Genomic DNA, 20956 nt, shown 5'->3' with positions numbered 1-20956 from the left:
TGGCCGCTGCCAACATGGGAGGCCCGATTGATTTCTGTCCCCTGTGCCCTCCAGGTGTATCTAATTGGGGAAGCAAGGGGGGCGGAGTCTGTCGGGGAGAAGTCCCAATAAATGGAATAAAAGCATGCAACACTAAAATACACTCAACATTAAAACGCAAAGCATGCAACCACTCGATAATAAAAATCCTTCTTCATAGGATGGCATTTACATAAGGTGTCCAAGGTCGATATTTCAGAGAAAAACGTAAATGAATCTTTGTATTGGCAGTAATAGTGCAGCACCGAAAAATGGCCCCTTGTGTGTTTGTTTCTTCTTTTGTTGTGGCCAAAAGTGGCAGTACATGGACGGTAAATATATCACATTAAATGCTGGCATTCAGTTAAAAACCAGACATGAATGAAAAAGATACACAAAGATTAAATGCAGAAAATAATATATTTATGATGAATATACAAAATAATAATTCTCCGAGAGCAGAAACAGGTTGCAGCTCTGATTTCAAAGTTTTAAAATGATTTTTACACATTTCAGTTTTTGAAGCAGAACATCATTTTGACATGAAACCTGGAAACATATTAAGCGTTACTAAGTCTTCTGTATCCGTTCTGGCATTTTTAATGAACCAAACTGAATCCAAATTGGTTCGAAAGTCAACGACTTATGATGATATTTAATTGAATATAGGTATCTGCCTCCATATGGCGCTTCGCTGACGCGTTGTTACAGCGCACAGCAGCAACCAGTGGGGCATGCACGTGTTTATGTAGGCCTATCTGTGTTGTGTAGATATAATAATGTCAGATTAATAATGACAAACCAGAAATAAAGATAAATATCTTTTGTAAAAGATAAATGACAACTTCTGTTTTCTGAAAGCCCTGTTAACCACACTCCTCCACAGTCTCCTACAAAACTGCTTTTGAGCTGGAGACCCACATGGATGTGACTAAACTAGCCACCGGGTGGGGTTGTTTACCCATCTTAACGGCGTGGCAGGAGGATCAGCTGCTCCGTTTTCCCCCGCCTTCATCTCTCTCCAGCTCATCTCTCTCCAGCTCTACCCAAGTCCAGTAGCACATTAATAAGAAAGTTTACTCGAGGACACGCTGGAGAAGTCTTGAGTGAGTGTTACTTTACTGTTTGAGTAATCAGTGTACTTACTCATCTCCAGCCCCAGCGCTAGTGGCTGCACAGCTGCGGGTGGGGGCTTATGTAAAAGGATTACACCTCTTAAGACAATAATGGTCACCGGGAGAACAAATGAGGTGGCATTAACGCTCCGGAGGTGTCTCTTAATGCGTCAGTGAGGCGGACCAGCTCAGTGCGAGCGCAGCCAGCGCAACATGGACACGGCAGGTAATGCTAAAATTCTTTACTTTATTTTAGACTCAGCAAGTCGAAGATATGAACAGAATTAAAGTCCACCTATAATTATGCCTCCCTGCAAACTGTCGCTCATATAACTTACTGTCAAATTAGACCTGTTGGTTATATGCATGCTGACTGAGTTGCTGTCCATGGTGCTGATTAATAGACGGCCACGGGAGTTCAGTGAGTGTTTCTTATCCTCACAGGTCAATACTGTGTCAGAATTAAAGGATTTCATTGTCTATTCTTCAGCTCTGAGGCCACATTACTCATCACAACATATTCTTTTCACAACAGGCCGTTTAATTAAACATGACCAGAGGGGAATCACCCTGCACTGCTGACTTCTCTGCAGACAGCGGGCACCGGGTACCCTGGTTTCGGAAGGTACAGAGGACACTGTTGGATCACGGCAACATCTTTGACTTATAAGACCAGGATTATATCTGAGTGTGAGAAAATCCCTCTCTTCAGTCATGGAGCTTTTCTTTTAGCCAACTTTTGTGTTTTGTGACTTAGCTGTGTGGCTTCAGCTGAAGTCAGAGGTTTCTTTTCAACCTGGTTCCTATTTTTAAGCTTTATCTACTGAATGAAACTGATGTCACTTGAGATTAGAGATGCTACCAGCAGCTTTTTTACTTGCCTCCTCCAGTGGGGTTCAGTTTGGACAAGCAGGTGCTAAAGTGTCCATTTTACAAGTTATTTGTCCCTCACTGCCTTTCCCCAAACACTTGGCTCCATCTCTGCCATCCTAAACTAGGACTCCACATATCCTCCCGCCTGGATGACTGAGGGAAGAGTTTTTGGACACTTACCATGGCTGACTCCTTTCAAACTCCAGCCTGGAGGGAGATGACAAATGGAGGGGGGCACCCCCACTTTAAAAACGGAGGTCCGAATGGGGGTTCCCACAGCACCACACGCTACATGGTGAAGAAGCAGCGCCACAGACGCAGGTCCTCCTCACCCATGGGCAGGGTCATCCTCATCAATGCACCTGTTGATGGTGAGGTCTGGTCCCAGTAACAGTCTTCTGCTACCATGGCAACACAGCAACTGGCTGCAAAGGTGTATTCAGGACAATCAGTGACACAGATATTTGTTTAAAATCAATTCAGAGCAAGCTGATATACATATGTAAAATACTGTGGACAGAGTTAATCTTATGTGTTTTTAAGCTAAAAGGCAATGAGAACTGAGTTACTAAAAACTTTTTTAGTCAACCTCTTTTCTATTTTTAAGCAGAAATGCAAACAATTCAAGTATCTGAAATGTAAAATTTTGGTAGTCTTCTTCATTTTCAGTGATCAGAAACTGAATGTCCGCAGTAGGCTTTGCTCATTTAAGACGAGACCAAAAAGTTGTGTGAAGATGTGAATTTTGGCTTTGGATATTTCTGACATTTGAAAGACTGATCGGCCAATATTTAATTGAGACAACATCAGAGTGATCAACACAAATGTTAATTAATGGTTAGTTGTATTCACAGTAGGCGCCACCCAAGTTGTGCAAAAATTCTGTCAGTTAAATAAAGTTGCTTTCAATGATGAGCCTATATAAATGCATTTCATTTGTCAGTTAACTTCATAGGAGTCTGTCGACCTGTGACCTGAAAAAGTTCATAAGGATGAAGTTTTTCATTTAAGGTTGATACATATGTTTTAGGTTTAACAGTCAATAGGTTTGTTATCAGTAACTTTTAAATGTTAGAATGTTTATTGTTTGTCATTTATTGTCTGTTCTTTGTAAATGAGTTTTTTTCCCATCAGCTTTGAATTTTCAAATCATATTTTGTTGGAAGTGTCCCAATCCTGGGAATACTTGTGGGTCACACTGTGCATATTTATGGTGGACTCATGTTGGTGTTTTGTGTGTTTGCAGGAGGGGATGACAGTGAAGACATTCACACAGTGACAGTAGATAAGAGTCCAGATGGGCGTCTGGGTTTCAGTGTCCGCGGGGGCTCTGAACATGGACTCGGCATATTTGTCAGTAAGGTGCAGGACAACAGCCCTGCAGGTTAGGAAGAAATGTGTGTGTTCATCAGACTGTCTATGTAAATGGTCACGACAAGCTTTTTTTCCCAGTGTGCTTACACGTGGGAATGTTGTCTTCTGGTTTTTCATGCTGAATTCTGCCTGTGTCTGCAGCGGAGGCTGGGCTGACTGTGGGTGACAAGCTGGTGGAGGTGAACGGGGTCAGCCTGGAGAGCATCACCATGAGCAGTGCTGTGAAGGTCCTGACAGGAAACAACAGGCTGAGGATGGTGGTGAGACGGGTGGGCAAGATCCCCGGCATCCGCTACTCTAAGGAGAAGACCACATGGTGAGGCCAGTCCACTCAGCAGGGCTGGAAACTACCAAGATATCAAACATTTACTGATGAAATACTTATTGCTGAATATGTAAGAGACTACAGCTTTGGAACTACTATCACTGACCTTTGTGTGGCTCTCGTTTTGTCAAGTCTTGTCACTTGACTGTAGCTCACACTGGTTATCTTTCTTTTGGGATATACAGTATCTTGGTTTCATGTGGCATCAGTGGATTGATTACTGCTGTGACCTTTATGGCTACTTGATTATCTGATACTGACACACCTGAATTCAGTGGACAGAGAGAAAGCAGTTTATATGAGTGTTTTCATGTGTGCATATACAATGTCTCCTTTTGTGTGTATTTATGTGTGTGCGTGCAGGGTGGATCTGATTCACCGGCGGATGGTAGTGGAGGAGAGCGGTCGTACCCCTTCAGAGGCCAGTTCGGACAGCGCTCTTCGCAGGATCGTACATCTCTTCACCACGTCAGATGATTATTGCTTGGGCTTCAACATCAGAGGAGGAAGAGAGTTTGGATTGGGGATCTATGTGTCTAAGTATGAATACAAACACTGTTTTTTTGTTTTTTCTGCATGAGATAAAAAAAAATTAATTAGTACCTGTTGTAAAATCATTTAGGCCTCAGGATGGTTATATTGGTGCACTTGGTGGAATCCAGGTTTACCCCACCTGGCTGCAAATAATAATATTAACCCCAATAATTAAAGATGATATCATAATCTCATTTGCAAAGTTTATCTGAGTCTTTGTGGTAGATCAAAGCAAAGAAGCTCACATTTAAATTCAATTAGTAGTTACATTTCTTTTTTTCATGTCTGGATTTTTTCATACTGCTCATCAGGTTGGACCCAGGTGGACTTGCAGAGCAGCATGGCATCAAAATGGGGGATCAGATCCTTGCAGCTAATGGGGTGAGCTTTGATGACATCACTCACAGCAATGCGGTGGAGGTCCTGAAGAGCCACACCCACGTCATGTTGACCATCAGGGTGAGCGAATGGAAAAAAAAGGAAAAAAAAAATATGTTTAAAGCTGAGCTAATCAGTTTCAGGTTGTTGGGTTGGGTTTTTTTTCTTTTTACATTTTTATAATTAACAAATCAACAGGGTATGAGAGGACTGTCACAGCATGAGGACACATTTTTGTTCTTCCTTTTACAACCTGTGACTTAAATGTCTTGGCTCAGTTTCAGACAGCACACACAGAGCAAGTGACGAGAGTAGAGGATTTAACAGCCAAAAAGCTAAATATATTCCAAGGAGTGAGAGGAACACAAGACAAAGAGCTAACATGAGAGTATATATTGGGCTTATTTTCCTCTTTTGGACATAAACATACCTCCAGTTGAATGCTGAGGTGTACATGAGCAACATTTTGTCAAACCACCAAACTAAAAAAAAACTCAGTGTTGTCTGAAATGAGACTGAAGTTTGATTTCAGGAAGTTCTCTAATTGCAGTGGAGTGTTAATAATTTGCTTCAGTTTAAACTTAACAGCTGATTGGAGCCTTGAGTGCTGACACAATAATAAATGCTAGCGTGTAAACAACACCGGCTCTTCTCAATGAGCCTGCACTGCTGAGCAGACAGTTGGCTTACAGCCCTCAAATTTCTTATGTGTGCCTGAGTATGTGTGCTAGGCCGCAGCACTTAACCTGTGTCATTTCTGGATAAAGGCACCGCGTGTAGGTGCGTATGAATCGGTGTATGTGTGATGTGCGGCGTGCTCTCAGCTCGCTAGCATTGCTGCATGCTCATTTTACCCCCCTGATCTCAGGTTCCACGTGTGAAAAACAGCCAGGCACGACGTTCATTATTCAAAGGCAGGCGAGGATCAGGTTATAATCAACCGAAAGCCTTAATTTATGCCTTCCTCCTGTCCTGTCCTGTATGGATGGATCACACACATAGTAAAGCAAGGTTTTATTATTTAAGACCCTCACACCTGTGCTCTTAAAGGAAAAAATGAGTGCTGATGAGACAGTTCCTTAAAAAAAGTTGAGAAGGCATTATACAGTATTATGTGCTTACGAGAGCCACGTGTTTTGTAATTCTGTGAACCACATAATATTTACCCTAACCTATACAGTAAATACAAGCACCTTAATATCCTTACAGCTTTACATTTGAAGTAAGGATTCATTTGAACTGGATATTAAAGCAATTACTAATCATTACTAGAGCAAATATAACATAACTAAACTAACATTAAGTACAATAAGATGCTGCACAGAGGTCAAAAGGTGGAAATTAAGCTGGTATGCATAACTGAAAATATCAAAGGCAGAACAACCTGTAAGCCCAGTGCTCGCTTTAATGTGTGGACAGCTTATTGATTGGTCCAAATATTCCAGTGATTCCAGGGATTGTCATTGCAAGTGGTGCTCAAAGGATAAAGACTTTCCTTTTGCCCTCTTCACCAAGTTCACATTTTGGTTTTGAGCGTCATGTCTTAAAGATTAGTGTATGGACTAGCTTGAAATTGAATTCAGGACTCATGTCAAATGATAATACTTCGGTTAGCCATTGTTTTATATCTGTGGTCGTAATCTTGTCAGATTAATCTGCAGAACTAAAATGATACCTTCTCATCACTCTCAGCTGTATGTGACATGCTAATGAGCACACAGTAACGTGTTTGTTGTGGTCCCAGCAGTTTTTTTCTACCTCTAAGTTTTGAATTGTTAGTTATCTGCTTGAGTTTGAAGTTTTGGTTCTTATATTTGGCAGGCTGATTTTTGCACTCCTGTTTTAATTTCCTCATTACTCTCTAGTGAGTTTGATGCTTTATAATATTAATAAATCTCTGAGTTCTGTGTTTACTTTATTCCTCCTCTAGTGAAGAGTTTTAGTTTTTTCCCATGCTTCTTATTCTAACTTTAGATCATGTTTTAGTGCAAGTTTTTGCATCTCTGTGTTTAGTTTTAAAAAAAAATCCAATTTTACTCATTTTGTTGCCGCTTATGTTTTGCTTTGAATTTTGCTCCTTTCTTTGCGATTTTCTGATGACTTTCACCCATGTTTTACTTCCCCCCTTTTCCTAATTCCCATCTCGCCCTAAGTGTATGGATACAGTAGATAGCCCCATCCTTCCCTTAAAGGCCGTGTCTCCACATCTGTACACCTTACATTCATGTGCTGACTGTTTTCCCTCTCTGAAGATTTTTTTTTTGGAGGATTCAGGTCCTTTAATTGGATTCAGAAGACACTATTCCTTCTTTTAAGATCAGATTCAGATCCATATTCACCCCATTGCCAGTTCTTTGTGTATTTTCATACAACAAAAATTGCTGTTTCTCTCCAGCTACATACTGTGTAATATACCAAGCTTTAAATACAAACATAATAAATAAAAGCAATATAACTGTTGTCATGACTTGGTGCTGTCTAAATAAAACTGAATCGAACTGAACTTGCTGACGATCCTCATGTAAACACTGCTATTATCAACATGTTGCTGTAAACTCTTTTTTGCAGAGTGTGAATGTGGCTCACAAGTAACAAAAAACTACAGGAAAAAATCCAAATGAACAAATGCTGGCTCATTTTTAAATGTTGAAAAACCTCACTAACAGTCAATAAAGTCTAGAGAGTCTACTTCATAGTAATCATGCTGACTGTTTGCTGTTCTCGATGAACATTTTGTTTTTTTGATCTTCAACAGGAAGCTGGCAGATACCCCGCATACAAGGAGATGGTGGCAGAATACGGCTGGCTGGAAAAGTGTATGTTGACTGTTTTTACAGTCCCTGGACAATGTTTAACACAAGTTTTACAAGAGATAATGAACGGTGGCGTGAGAAGTACTGCCTTGACTAAACAAAATCAATGAAGATTTTATCTGGTTTTCAAAGCTACATGGTGGAGTCTCCTTGGAAACATTTAAAAATTAGTGGGATAGTGGCCTTGTGTAGCCTTCTTGAACAAGAAAGCTGTCATTCAGTTTCTTAATAGCACTCCAGTTCCTTGTTTTTTGCTTTGATACGAGCCCATCTCAACACAGCTAGGGATTAATTCAGTGTACTCAAAGGCAGCTCAGTCATCTGGAATGGAGCATGACTTGACATCTGTCGAGATGCCAAGATGCAGAGTCACTTTGGAGTTTCATTAGGAAAAAAGAAAAAAAGAAGTCCTGCTTTTTTTTCTGTCTATCAAAAGCTCACAGGATTATGGGGATATGAGAACAGACAGGTTTTCATTCAAAGAAAGCAGAAATAAGAAGGAAACAAATTAAGCTTTTATGGGAAAACTTTATCCACAGTCCAGTCTAGCATGTATATTTATGTTGCTGTAACATATGGCAGCTGTTACACACACTAATCCCTTATATTCTTTGGATTGTGTTCTATAGTAGCCAATGGAGGCCCTCCACCATCATCACAGGGTTCAGACTCCAACTCTTCTGCCTCGTCATTGTCCTCCACCACCCCTCTCAGTTCCCTCAGTGGTCTCTCCCAGGTCCTCTTCCCTCCTGTCTTTGGCTCAGAGATGGTAGACATTGGCATCTGCACTGAGGACCACTCCCGACGTCCGAGCAGTACTGATCGAACTGCTGACTCCGCCATACAGACTGAACCCCAACCTCCAAACTACCAGGACCACCTGTTACCTAACGGGTCACACCCCGAAAGGCTCTCCACGACAGAAACAAGCCGGACTGTTGGTGCCACATTAGTGTTGAAGGACACGGTCATACGTGGGAAAGGAGAAGGGCCAAGGGAGATGGGAGGAGCTGGAGAAGGTGGACAGGGACGGGTGAAAACGCTGTCATCAGGGAAGCAGGAAGTTGAGAAACACTCACCAAAGACAGCAGCTCTGATGGCCCTGAGCAGACCGCGGAAGCCAATCAGTCGTTCCCAGAGTCACATCACAGAGTCAGGTGAGGTCTGCAGGCTCTTTGGGGTTGTTAAATGTGGGGAACTATGGATGCAAGGTAGTTCTCTATGTACATTATTATTAGCTGACAAGTTTTTTCCAGCCTATTTAGGACATATGGGGTGGCTGTAGCTCAGGTGGCAGAGCAGGTCAGCCACTAATCAGAAGGTCGGTGGTTCAATCCCAGGCTGCCTCCTGGCTGCATGCCAAATATCCTTGGGCAAGATACTAACCCCGTGTTTGCCTACTGGTGGTGGTCAGAGGGCCCGGTGGCGCCTGTGTCCGGCAGCCTCGCCTCTGTCAGTGCGCCCCAGGGCAGCTGTGGCTACAATGTAGCTTGCTATCGCCAGTGTGTGAATGTGTGTGTGAATGGGTGAATGACTGAATGTAGTGTGAAGCGCTTTGGGGTCCTATGGACTAGAAAAGCGCTATACAAATGCAGGCCATTTACCATATTTTAGTCACAGTCTAGGTGTTTACAATTAAGGCAGTGTTTTCTGAGAAAACAACACAAACACAATACTTTTTAATTTATTAACTTTAGCAGCAGTGGTTAAACCGAGATGGTGGCATAAAAAATAAAGCTCTCAGTATTTTGGTAGTGAGCATACAACCAACACAGTTTATTCATGTGACGAAAATTTAAGCAGACAAGTGATGTTTTACGTCACTGGTTTTAATTATGGACTGTATTAGGTACATCTTGCTAGTATCGGGTTGGGCCCTCTTGATGCCTTCAGAACTGCTTTAATTCATCATGGCATAGTTTCAAGGTGCTGGACACATTACTCATAGATATATACTAGATATACTCAAAGATCAATAAAAGTTTCTGACATAGTTGATTATCCAGCCATCAGGAGATGGGTACACGGTGGTTATAGAGGAGTGGAGGTGGTCAGTAACAATACTCGGGTAAGTTGTGGCATTTAAACGATGCCCAGTCGATACTAATGCATGCAAAGAGTGCCAAGAAAATATCTCCCTTATAGCACTACAGCTCCACCAGCCTGACCATTGATACAAGGCAGATGAGGACCCAAACGCAAAACTCACAGAGACAAAAGCTGAACTCAAAACCTCTGCTTTATTGCAGGCTTCACAAAGAAACAGAACTAAACTGGGAAAACTAAACTGAGCACAGAGGGAACACAGAGAAAGGCACACAAGTTCAGGGAAGAGACATTGACAATGTGACACTGAACTGAGGGAGACGTGGACATAAATACACAGAGTGTTAACGAGGGTTAACCCCAGCTAAGAAATCAGTCTTTCCAGAATTGCGGCACTGTTATCAGATATTGAGCTGATGTTTGTGACAGTTCACTGCTTCTGGGCTCTTCCTATAGGACACGCATCAGTTAGACAACGCCTTAACCCTCCATCACTCCAGAAAGTAAACAAGAACATTCAGACTCTCCACGGCTGATTTAAGCTCCATACAGAATTTGTCTATGAGCACAAGGTTGCCACAGACTCATGATTAATCACTGCCCTTTACTCTCACTTGTTGTACCTCTGTGAGAAATGAATAAGACCAAGCATATGGAGAAATATCTATCCAAGCCTTGGTGGGGCTGTTGAGTTATTAGCCTTTCCTTTTCAATTTCTCCAGCTCACTCGTAGCTTCAGAACCTGGTGGGGGCTCGGGCAAAGCTTAGGTCTGATTGGACATTTGTTATTGTAAGCGGGAGCACTTCTCTGTAGTGCTTCTAATAGATGGGGGTGTGTTCAGGTTGGTGAGGCTGCAATTCATCAGTGATACACTGTTGCTTTCCACAGTGTCAGATTTACTGCAGTGAAAAGAGAAGCTGACTGGAAGAGAAATGAAAAGTCTGTGCTTATAAAGGAGAGTGCGTGTCAGCCACTGTTACCAGCTTACAGTTAAGCATTGAGCACAACAAGGCCTAATGAATTATGCTTTCAGCACCCAACACAGATATGCAGAATGTCCTACTCCTGCTGTGGCTCAGTCAGTTTTCCTGTGTACAAGACATAACTGCAAAAAAAGATGACATGTAGTCTATAGTTTGTTTAGTGCACAAAGTACAGTATGTGTGTTAATTTAAAAAGAGATATTTGTCTGTTTTTCCCCCCCCACCTTTAGAGGAGAGACAGAAGAAGAAAAGGCAACACAGGGAGAAAAGCTCAGAAGAGGGTAAAACTAGTCTGAAACGCTCCAAAACCTTTGTCAACCTCTTATTTAAGAAAGACCGCAAAGAGAGGAGTCGCTCCAAGTCGCCGTCTCGCCGTGCAAACAAAGGTGAGAGAGCGGTCACAGGGTGTGGGTTTTTCTTTCACATAGTGCAGCCTGCAAAGTGAAATGTTGCTTCAGGTTTTGAACAAATTGTGGAACATGACTCAGAGGTCGTTAAATTGACTAATTATAATACACAGTGTCTCATTTTAAGGCCACACTTTTAATTATAATCAGGGCATAGCGTTCTCTGAAGGAGATAAGTGAGGACATTATATCCAGCAGAATGTGAGGGGAGGTTTCCCAACAGTCCAGTTGTAGATAAAGTCTTTAGGAGTGTGTGAGTTTCTTACTTGAAGCTAAGACTAGTGAGCTTGGATAGAGAGGCACTGGGTTGTTCTCAGGGTCGAAGGAGGTTGAGAACGCAAGTGAGGTGAGATGGAAAGCCTCTTTAAAAGAAGTCATTGTGGGTAGCGCTGGTTTGAAGGTGGCAGGTGAGAAAGCTCGGGTGGGTCTTTTCTTCAGCAGGGCAGCAAAATCATGAAGACATAGAGGAGAGAACAAGAATAGCTGGAGTAACCAAGAATGAGGCCTGTTTACCAATCTGAGATGGCACACAGTGGTGTGGTGTGCTGTGATAGAGACTCAGTATGGAGCTTCCCTTTTAATACCAGCTCCTGATAAGGTCAGTGAACTACAAGTGTGTTTTCTGAACAGCAGGACCCCACGCTCCGACCTGCCCAACCAATCCTACAACAAAGAGAGAGAGAGAAAATGACCCGAGGACAAAAACCCAGTGCTCTACCATGACAGAGCTATAATACAGAATTCAAATGTTAAAACAGCCTCGTGAGATGACAAGTTTGCAGTAATAAGTAAGATTTTGTAAATTTGCATTGCTTTCCCTGATTTATAGAGGTGTTCCATTATGTTTAGGGTTTTATTCATCTCTAATGTTGTAAAGTCCTGTAAGAGTGTAACATTCATGATGACAATATCCAGTTAATTGCATAAAAATAGGGTCTCGGCTGATGTGTTGTAGAAAACTTAGTTACAAACAGAAATACTATTCAGATGTGTTAGAAGCAAAAATGTAATGGTGAAGAGCATAAGTTAAGATGCCTTGATAAGCTTGATTTCTTAATTTAATATCTTAATTTAAAGTTAGTGTAAGTTCTCCTGATGGTAAAAAAAACCTGCACAATTTATTTATAGATGTTGAGAAGTCAAACATCTAACTGGAAGAGTTTTAAATGCCATCAGGACAGTTTCTTCTTTGCACATCATTTCTTTTATCTACATTATTCTTTAGATAAGGAACGGGGACGCCCATTCCACCTCTTGACCTCCCCGAGGGAATCCCGAGCTGGCAGCCCACTGCCCCGACTCGAGGTCCTGCAGCACGTGGAGGACATGGCAAAGAAACTGCTCAGTCAGGATGAGGTGGCTGCTGTGATGAGACACTGTCGGCGAGTGAGTTTCTAAACTGAAATTACCATCGCCACCTCAGAGGCACGCTGCTGTGAGAGTGCAGTGAGTCATCGAGTGTTCTTTAGTCACAGATGTGTCGTGTAACAGCTGTGACAAAAGATGGATTTGGCCTGTCTTTATGATCGGGATCGAACATAAGCTGTCATTTGATTCATTCTCAGTCCACCTTAATCCTAAAATATTCAGCTCCTTGGCTAGCCCGTTGTCTGACCTCAGAGGGTATTGACAAGAGAGCTTAGAGAGACGGGACAAAACAAAAGGGAGGTCGAAGACAAGAAGGTTAGGACTTGCTGCAGAGGTATAAACATGTGCTCAGTTCATCACATAAAGTGTTTCTGCACGCTGAGCTTTTAGTCACAGCAAGTGCAGAGCTCTAAAAACTATACTTCCCATTATCTCTAATCTATAATATGTTTTATCACAAATTTGTCTCGTGCTGTAAATGTGTATCTTGAGATACTGGAGCCTCGGTGTGTGAAGCAAACTTTTCTTGGACAAGCTGAGATGTATCCAGAGGTGTAAAAACTTCTCGCAGAGATGACATTGTAAAACTAATTTTATAATCACACACTCAAAAAATGATTCTTCGCTCTCATAAAGATGAAGCAATAATTTTGAGCAAAATCATACTGAAATATTTAAAATCAAATGTTTATTGATTCAAATAATTGTCGATTAAGCAAAATATGCTTTATGTAAACTGAATGTACACTAATCAAGTACATTTCTGTTCTTCAATTTCCATTAAATTAATGTTTTTTAGTGCACTTATGTAACAAAATTACAAGCATGTTATACATGTACTCAAATTTACTTAAAGTCAGTTGTCTGGGTATAAATATTTTTTGAGCTCAGTCAGATCCTCAGTGTACATGTCCAGCTGGTTCTTTTTGTTTGCCTACTTTAATTTGTGCACCAATCAAATCCTTCCTACAGTTTCTGTCCGACTCTGTAATCGAGGACTTGGTGCGTCCTCTTCTGGCAATCTTGGACAGGCCAGAGAAACTGCTGCTTCTCAGGGAAATAAGGTGAGATACACAAGGCATAATACTGCTTTATGTGTTTACATGCTGTATGAACTACATGTCCGCTTTATATCCACTGCAGAATGCTGATACCAATGACTGAGTTGGGTCGCTTTGACAGCATGGTCATGCCTTTTGAGCTGGAAGCGTACGATATTCTCAAGAGTCGCTCATGTAAGCATAGGATGCACCTGACATCACTGCCCTGATATTTTATTGTTGTTGTTGTTTATTTATCCAGTTTTACAAGATTAAATTCTAAGCTGTGACAGAATAAAAAACAGAAAAGAATTTTTCAAGTGAGATTAAAAAAAATGAAATCTTTCTTTTTAGCGCGTTCCCCAGCTCTGCGTTCTCCTCGTAGTGGAACTCCTCGTCGTCACCTCATCACCCCAATCCCAGGTACATGGGCTGTATCTCTTGCTCTCGCACTCTCCTTATCTAGGCCTCGGTCCTTTCTTCAACCTTTCTCTCTATCTGCTTGATGGCTCCTGTAGGATTATAACTTATACAGAGGCTCAAACCTCTCTCTGTCTGTCTCTAGTTTTCTGCCACTTTATTCCTGCCTCATCTTATATTCATAGTCAAAGCCAAACACCTTCACACGCAGACCATATCCTGTCCCTGGCACACATTCCCCACCCTCATATAAAAAGGACACACACACACACACACACACACACACACACACCCCGAACAGATCAGGTTTCCCGTGCTCGTGCTGAAGAGGGTTGTTTTACATCTCGGTGCATACAGAAAAGACAGAGACGTGCTGTGTGACACTTCAACAATGCAAAGATGCTTTGAGCATTTACTTCATTTAAAAGCAAGCGAGACACAATCAGTCCCATCTTCAGACTGATTGCAGCCGCCTCTGAGGTCATAGGCCCGGGTCAAAGGGTCAGTATTATGAAAACAGCAGATATCTGTCAAAACATCTCTGAGCTGTCGTTGTTCTGTCTTCTGCCAGCATAGCTAAGTTTTAACATGGAAGTAGAAAGCACGGATGAAACTCACAGCACTGATTCTGCTCCATCATAAGCTTTATAATATGCACTGACTCAGTCACTCACTGTTTATATGTTTGTACAGACTACAAGGGTGGATTTTATCTGCAGCCGGTCCACGACAGACTGCATGAGCGCCGGTTGATCGAGGAGTTGGAGAGACTGCGTGTGACAGGTCAACGGTCTGGCCATCTCTCGCCATCCCGTGCCTTCACCCCTCTGCTGGATGTACCTGTGGACAACTATGTATCCTCTGTGCGCTCCCGTTCCCCAAGCCCCTTGCCCACTCACAGCTTCCTCCTCAAAGAATCCCCACACAGCACTAAACGTGGCCACCAACCCCATCGATCCCCAATCAGAAGAGAGAATGGGGCGTCGTGGTACGATGAGGTCTCCTTGTTGTCCGTGTCTGACCGAGGGGACGGGGCTTATGAACGAGGGCGGTCACCTGTGAGGAATGGCCATGGGAGAGTGAGGAGAGAGGGCAGTCCTGACAGTATATATGGCAGACAGAGCAGGCAAGAGGGCTACACGGAGGTCAGCGTACACGTTCCCTCACAGCGGAGAGGCAGAACCCCTCTGGCTGAGGTATTTGATCCCCAGAGGGAGAAGAGCCCGTCCAATGCCAGTGGGAGTACTCAGCAAGTGAATGGACACTCACAAGATGTTCAAAAAGTGAAAGGAAGACAAACTCTACCACCCAAGGAGTGTGAAATCGCCACTTTGACCATTTCCAAGGCCAAGCACTCACTGGGTAAATAAAAAACAGCACTTGTTGTGACTTTCATTTAACTTTAAACTGAAATTTCAGGGTTTGCTTTAATGCCAGCTTCTAAAATCGTTTTTAATCTGTGACCGTATATGCGCTTGTAAGCACAATACAAACTGCTTAGTGACTCATCCTAAGCTGTCTCTTACATGACCAGTAGAGGTCAGGCCATCACTAACTGCTAAACTAAAATGCATTTATAAGAGTTCACACACAAAAAAAGACCAAACGACCAATCGATACAGTGTAAGACTAGTTACAAAACATGTGGTACTGCCAAACATGCCCTCAGTTTATTATTGTTCTTTTTCTGTGTGTTTACAGGTATTAGTATCTCTGGAGGTGTAGAGTCTAGAATCCAGCCCATGATAAAGGTTGAGAAAATCTTTCCAGGTGGAGCTGCATCTACAAATCAGGCTTTGAAGGTCAGCGTCTAGCATGAACACATATAATAATAATGATAATAATAATAATCATAATAATAATAATAATAATAATAATAATAATAATAATAATAATAATAATAATAATAATTGATTGGATTTATATAGCGCTTGTCTGTAGCAGATTGTGAGAGAGATGTGCCAGCCCTCAGTGCTGAGGTTATGAGTTGTTGCTATGAAGTAATTGTGTCTATGACAGAGACGTGTGCAATGAGGAGTGGAGAGTAGATGAGAGCCATCTCAAGTGGCCCATCACTTTCATTATGAATGAGGTACATGGATGCTGGTCTGCTAATGTATTGGTAATATATTGCCTGTAAAGTAACTTAACAGTCTTCTTGGCCTGGTTCACTGAAACACATATGCTACACATGCGCTCATTCACTAAAGTTAATCACAGACTTATTGTTAAAGCTCAGTGGAATTAGAGATGCTTGGGAAGAAATGTTTGTGTGCAAAGTTGAAACATACTTATTCCAGCAGTAGGAGGCTGACATTATGTACTCGTGTTTGCTGACAAATTCGTATGTTTCCTAGCTGCAAGTTATCAGTTGAAAACTGCTATCTGAGTGTTATTCCTGATCAGTGTCAAACATGTGGGCAATCCCATATCTAACTAACTTTCCCTGGCCCTCTGTGTACAGATACCTACATTCACATTCATACAAACTCCACATCTCTGTAGGTGCATCTCAAGACATTTGAATATTGTGGAAAAAATTCAATATTTTCCATCAGTTTAATAAAAATGAACATTTAGGATATCCTGGACTTACTGTGCAATTAAACTCCGTTTTACTTTTGACAGTTATGGCTTACAGAAAAAAATAATAGAAAAAATATCTCAAAATAATACAAATGTTGATTTTTTTTGAATTTCAAAGAGTATAAATACTGTGTATCTCTCAGGCTAGTTTAGTACATTGTGTCCACATGAAACTCATGGACAGCCTCCACAAAGAGGGTAAGCCACAGGTCATTGCTGAAAAGGCTGGTGGTTCACAGACAGCTGTATCAAAGCATATTGATGGAAAGTTGATTGGTAGATAAAGGAGCACAAGCGACAGGGGTGACTGCAGCCTTGAGAGGATTGTCAAGAAAAGTTGTTTCAAGAACTTTGGAGAGCTTCACAAGGCGTTGACTGAGGCTGTTTCCATCTTTCACTACGTCCAGAGCTGTAGTAGTCCTAATATCAAACCACTTCTGAACCACAGACAAGAGAAGTGCCTTAGCTCAGCTAAGTAGGAAAGAACTGGACTGTTGCTCAGTGGTCCAAAGTCCTCTTTCAAGTCTGGAGGAAGAGTGGAGGGATACAGAATCCAAGTCCAGTGTAAAGTTTCTGCAGGTTGTGATGATCTGAGGTGCCACCAGGTGTCATCTGCTGATGTTGGCAGTGGTTGGTCCCCTGTGTTTTAATCAAACTCCAAAGTCAACACCGCCATCTACCAAGACCTTTTAGAGCTCTTCACGGTTCCACCGGCTGAAAAACTTTATGCAGACTTCCTTTTCCAGCAGGACATAGCATCTAGCCACAGGGTTACACGTTACATAATAGTTTTGATTTTAGTACTCAAGTAAGGTTTTCGACACATTACAGATGACTGAGGTGGTAAATGTTTGAGGATCACCAGTTATCCTAATGAGGAACATAATGCTCTGCATAAAATTTACTCAAAACCAAGCACTGATAGAAAAAAAAAACAAGGAATCATTAAAGGTTTTCGCTCTAGGACTCAATAAAAGAATATACCAAATGTAATTCATCAAATATTTAAAGCGACGTTTCAGTCTGGTTAAAAGTAAGGGATTTAAGCAACATTGCATCCTAATGACACTATGATCTTTTCTTAGCCATCTCACCAGCATGACTAAAAACAGACAGGTTGTTGGCTATGAGGCTTAGACACAGATATATGGCTACTCCCTAGCACTCCTGTGCTATCTGTGGTCTCTTCCTCACACCTAACAACCAGGCATGTCAGCTGGCTCATATCAGCTCCACGGCTCAGTGTTATCTCCCGGTATTCTGCAGAGGGAAGTGAGATCAGGCGGGCTCAGTGTTAACACGCATCCTGTTTCCTTAGACCCACATGATAATCACACCAGTGAAGAATATTGTATTGTGTGTGTATTAGTCATGAGACACGTGCTGTCCTGTTCATTAGACGCTGCCATCTGCCTTCACCGGCAGGAACGTGGACGTAAGCGAGTCACGTCAACGTGACAGCTGAGTTAATACCTGCAAAATGACATTCCCAACAGCTGGACCTGCTGATTAGTGCTGCTTAGCAGAAGCAGGCATGTTTACATGCAATCCTAATGCAGTGATTCTCTAAACACAAGGCAAAAAGAAAATGTTTTTTTTAGTATTTTAGAGAAAGTTATCTCAAAATTTGAGCAGCCACGAACCACTGTCCCGAACTACAATTAGAGCATGAGTGGTGTTACATTTATGATAACCAACACTCTGAGCTATGCTTCTCTCAGCCCAGTACATGAGCTATTTGGCCTCAGATCCTCCCATGCAAGCTGTAGTTATTATTACATGCCATGTTATTTGTTGGCTGGAAAATAGAGAACCTCGTAAATGCTCAGTATAAATGGCTGTAAAGAGGATGGGGCAGATTAGGTTGTGATCTATTTAATTCAGATAAATTACTTTTCAAAAATGAAAAAGCACTTTTTAATCTCCTCTTTGGTTAAATGGAGCTAAATCTTTTGATACTGTTTGCACGGAGGGCTATAGGGTTGTTGGTGAACACCGGACTCTCTGGAAAAAAGAATAAAAAAATCAGCAGCCCGGATCTAACCTCATCCATACAGGCCAAATAGGTTAGAGCTGTAACAGATGGAACAGGGTGGTAGAGAATGAAGGGAAAATAATCTATTTGTGTCTAATGACTCGAAAGGAAAAGGGAAAGGAAAAAAAAAGAAGGTACAACAATGGCCGTCGGCCTTGTGTGCTTCTGTGTTTCTAACCTTCGCTGAGATTGAGCACATTAGGCAGGTGCATCCTTGGCAAACGCTGATGACATCAGAGGAAGTTCCTCTCCTCGAGGCTGCAAAGATTTGCTACTCTCTGCTCGCATCCTGCAGGAAACAGCAAGCATAGTCCTAACTGTGCGGCTGTCTCAGTGTATATTCTTTTTCCAAAGACCTTGTGCTGAAGGGGAAACTTTATACGTGCACTAGTGACAGCTTTCAGTGTGAATGCATTAAAGAAGTGGGAGAGCTCCAACTCTCTTTGGCATAAATTACATTTCTTCACAGAGGGGCACAATCTCTGCAGTGTTATGGAAACTGTCTTTAATGTTGCTCTGAAAAAAAAAAAATAGACACAAAAAAGAGATACACAAATGGAGGAAAACATGCTTACAAAGGATACTCAATCTTTTTCTGTGGCTTTTCAATGTTCTTTTACCCTTTTGCATGTGTTTGAATCTGCAGGCAGGGTATGAGCTGTTGTCCGTAGATGGAGAGAGTCTGGAGGGAGTGACTCATCAGCACGCCGTGGATGTAATTCGGCGTGCATTCAGCAACAAGGCCAAAGAGCCGATGGTTTTTGTGGTCAAGGTCCCTAAGGTCTCTACCGACCCCAGCAGCCCCAACAGACTTGCTGACTAAACTCTGTGTGCCTCACAGCCAGGTTGCTGCTCGGGCATGAAGGACAACAAAACCTGCTGCTCCTCTGGGACTTAATAAATACAGGATTCACCCCAGAAGAAGAAATATGGGATAGGTAGCGCTCCGGTCACAGCGGAGACAATCAAAGGCAAAGTTATGACAAAATATACCATAAAGTATGTCTTGCATAAAGGTTGCAGCTGGTTTTGAAGACTAATACAGCTGCATATTTGTCAAGATAAAGGTCACTTTTGCTATAATGTAATGCGAGATGAAAACCAAATGTTGCAATTGTATGAATTTTATATGATTCTTAGTTTTTAGAAAAACTTTTACTAAATGCATATGTTGCACGTTTTCTAAAAGACGCTTTTGTGATAGGATCGTGTAATTCATGATCTTTGGTTAGAATAGTGCCACTATTCAACACGTGGCAACTTTGCCGTGACCTCTGAGCACTGTCTGATAGTGGAGCCAGTGGTCTGCACTTTTTACTTGAAGCATCTCAGCCCAGCAGCCCTGCAGGCATGCCAGAGGGAGATTACCTCAGCCAGCATTATGAGATTTATAGATTTATACTCAGATTAAATCCCTGTATTATGTCAAAACTGATAGTTTGGGTTTAGAGGATGTCTGGGGAGATTATTGCAAATTGCTGCTCAGTATTTGTTTTGTGTTGTATTTCTCTGGCAGAGGTGCCTGTATTCTGGAGCCATCCGCCACTTTAGAGGCTTAATTACACCATGCTGTGGATGGAGCTTATGGAGACATGTGGAAGAGTTGGAAAAACATGTCAATGAGAAATGCAGGTCCAGTGGCACAAATAAAAGTCGGGTTAAAGAAATATGGATGGGAGAAAGCAGTGTGCTTAGTGCCTTAATTCTATAGATGGGCAGTCAGAAAAACGCTGAGAAAATGTTACTCAAGCTTGATTTTAATAAGTGATAGAAAAGCTGAATTGTTTATATGCCTGCATGGAATTAAATTCTTAAGATGAAAGTGAGCATGTCTGTGCCTTTGAGTTACTCACTGGCTACTTTGTTAGATGAACTTGTTCACCTGCTCTTTAACGGACCTATCTAATCATCCAATCAGATGCCGGTGCATCCGTGTGTTTAAGCACATAAACGTGGTCAAGACGAACTGCTGAAGTTCAAACTGAGTGCGGCATGCCTGGTGGAGTATTTCAGAAACTGCTGATATATTCGAATTTTCTCGAGGAACTATCTCTAGGGCCTGACAAAGAGAAAACATACAGTGATCTGCAGTTTTCTGAGATGAAATTCTGAAAATGCCTTGTTCACGTCAAAGGTCAGAGGAGAAGGGCCAGCCTGCTTTGAGCTGATAGGAAGGCAACAGTAACTCATATAAAAAGCATTCAAAGATTGGAAAAACATTTCCTGAGTTGATGAATCTTTATTTGTGCTGTGACATTCGGGTGGTAGGGTCAGAATCAGGTGGATACAACATGACAGGACCCAACCTGTCTGGCATCAAGGACTCATGCTGGGGTGGTGTAATGGTGTGAGGATATTTTCTTGGCACACCTTGTCCTTGCTCTCGTCCTATAGTAGCTGGGATGGGCTCCAGCCCCCCTGCGATCCTGATAAGGATAAGCAGAAGAGAATGAATGGATAAATGGACTTTGGGCCACTTGCTGCTTTTTGATGTCACAAAGTTCCAATAATCTCAAACAGGTTTCTTGTACGTGAGTTCAACGTACTCAAATGGGCTCCACAGTCATCAAATCTCAATCCAGCTGACCACTTTGGGATGTGGTGCAATGGGAGATTTGTTTTATGAATGTGCAGCCGACA

The 20956-nt window shown here is 42.0% G+C and overlaps 1 protein-coding gene across 4 annotated transcripts; it reads left to right on the top strand.

Moving 5' to 3' along the window:
- The first annotated feature begins 1050 nt into the window (after nucleotides 1–1050).
- Nucleotides 1051–20142, top strand: pdzd7a (PDZ domain containing 7a). 4 transcript variants are annotated; one of them, XM_085477665.1, is made up of 17 exons: nucleotides 1051–1359; nucleotides 1483–1758; nucleotides 2132–2377; nucleotides 3253–3390; nucleotides 3522–3696; nucleotides 4069–4245; nucleotides 4551–4698; nucleotides 7373–7433; nucleotides 8060–8587; nucleotides 10691–10846; nucleotides 12093–12253; nucleotides 13208–13299; nucleotides 13379–13470; nucleotides 13630–13698; nucleotides 14389–15057; nucleotides 15397–15497; nucleotides 18963–20142. In XM_085477665.1, exons 3-17 carry the CDS (start codon nucleotides 2188–2190, stop codon nucleotides 19137–19139), a joined length of 2934 nt encoding a protein of 977 aa, XP_085333791.1. In that variant the 5' UTR covers nucleotides 1051–1359; nucleotides 1483–1758; nucleotides 2132–2187; the 3' UTR covers nucleotides 19140–20142. The 4 variants fall into 4 exon arrangements, with proteins under 4 accessions (XP_085333791.1, XP_085333790.1, XP_085333789.1 ...); XM_085477664.1 differs by having other exon boundaries at nucleotides 1051–1554; nucleotides 1669–1758; XM_085477663.1 differs by having other exon boundaries at nucleotides 1051–1758.
- The last annotated feature ends 814 nt before the right edge of the window (nucleotides 20143–20956 follow it).

This window comes from Copadichromis virginalis, linkage group LG13, assembly GCF_057382275.1.
Source record: "Copadichromis virginalis isolate Kocher_CV1m ecotype Utaka linkage group LG13, C_Virginalis_male_GT1.1, whole genome shotgun sequence".
NCBI classification, from domain to species: domain Eukaryota; kingdom Metazoa; phylum Chordata; class Actinopteri; order Cichliformes; family Cichlidae; genus Copadichromis; species Copadichromis virginalis.
This window is presented reverse-complemented; position numbering and strand designations above follow the sequence as displayed.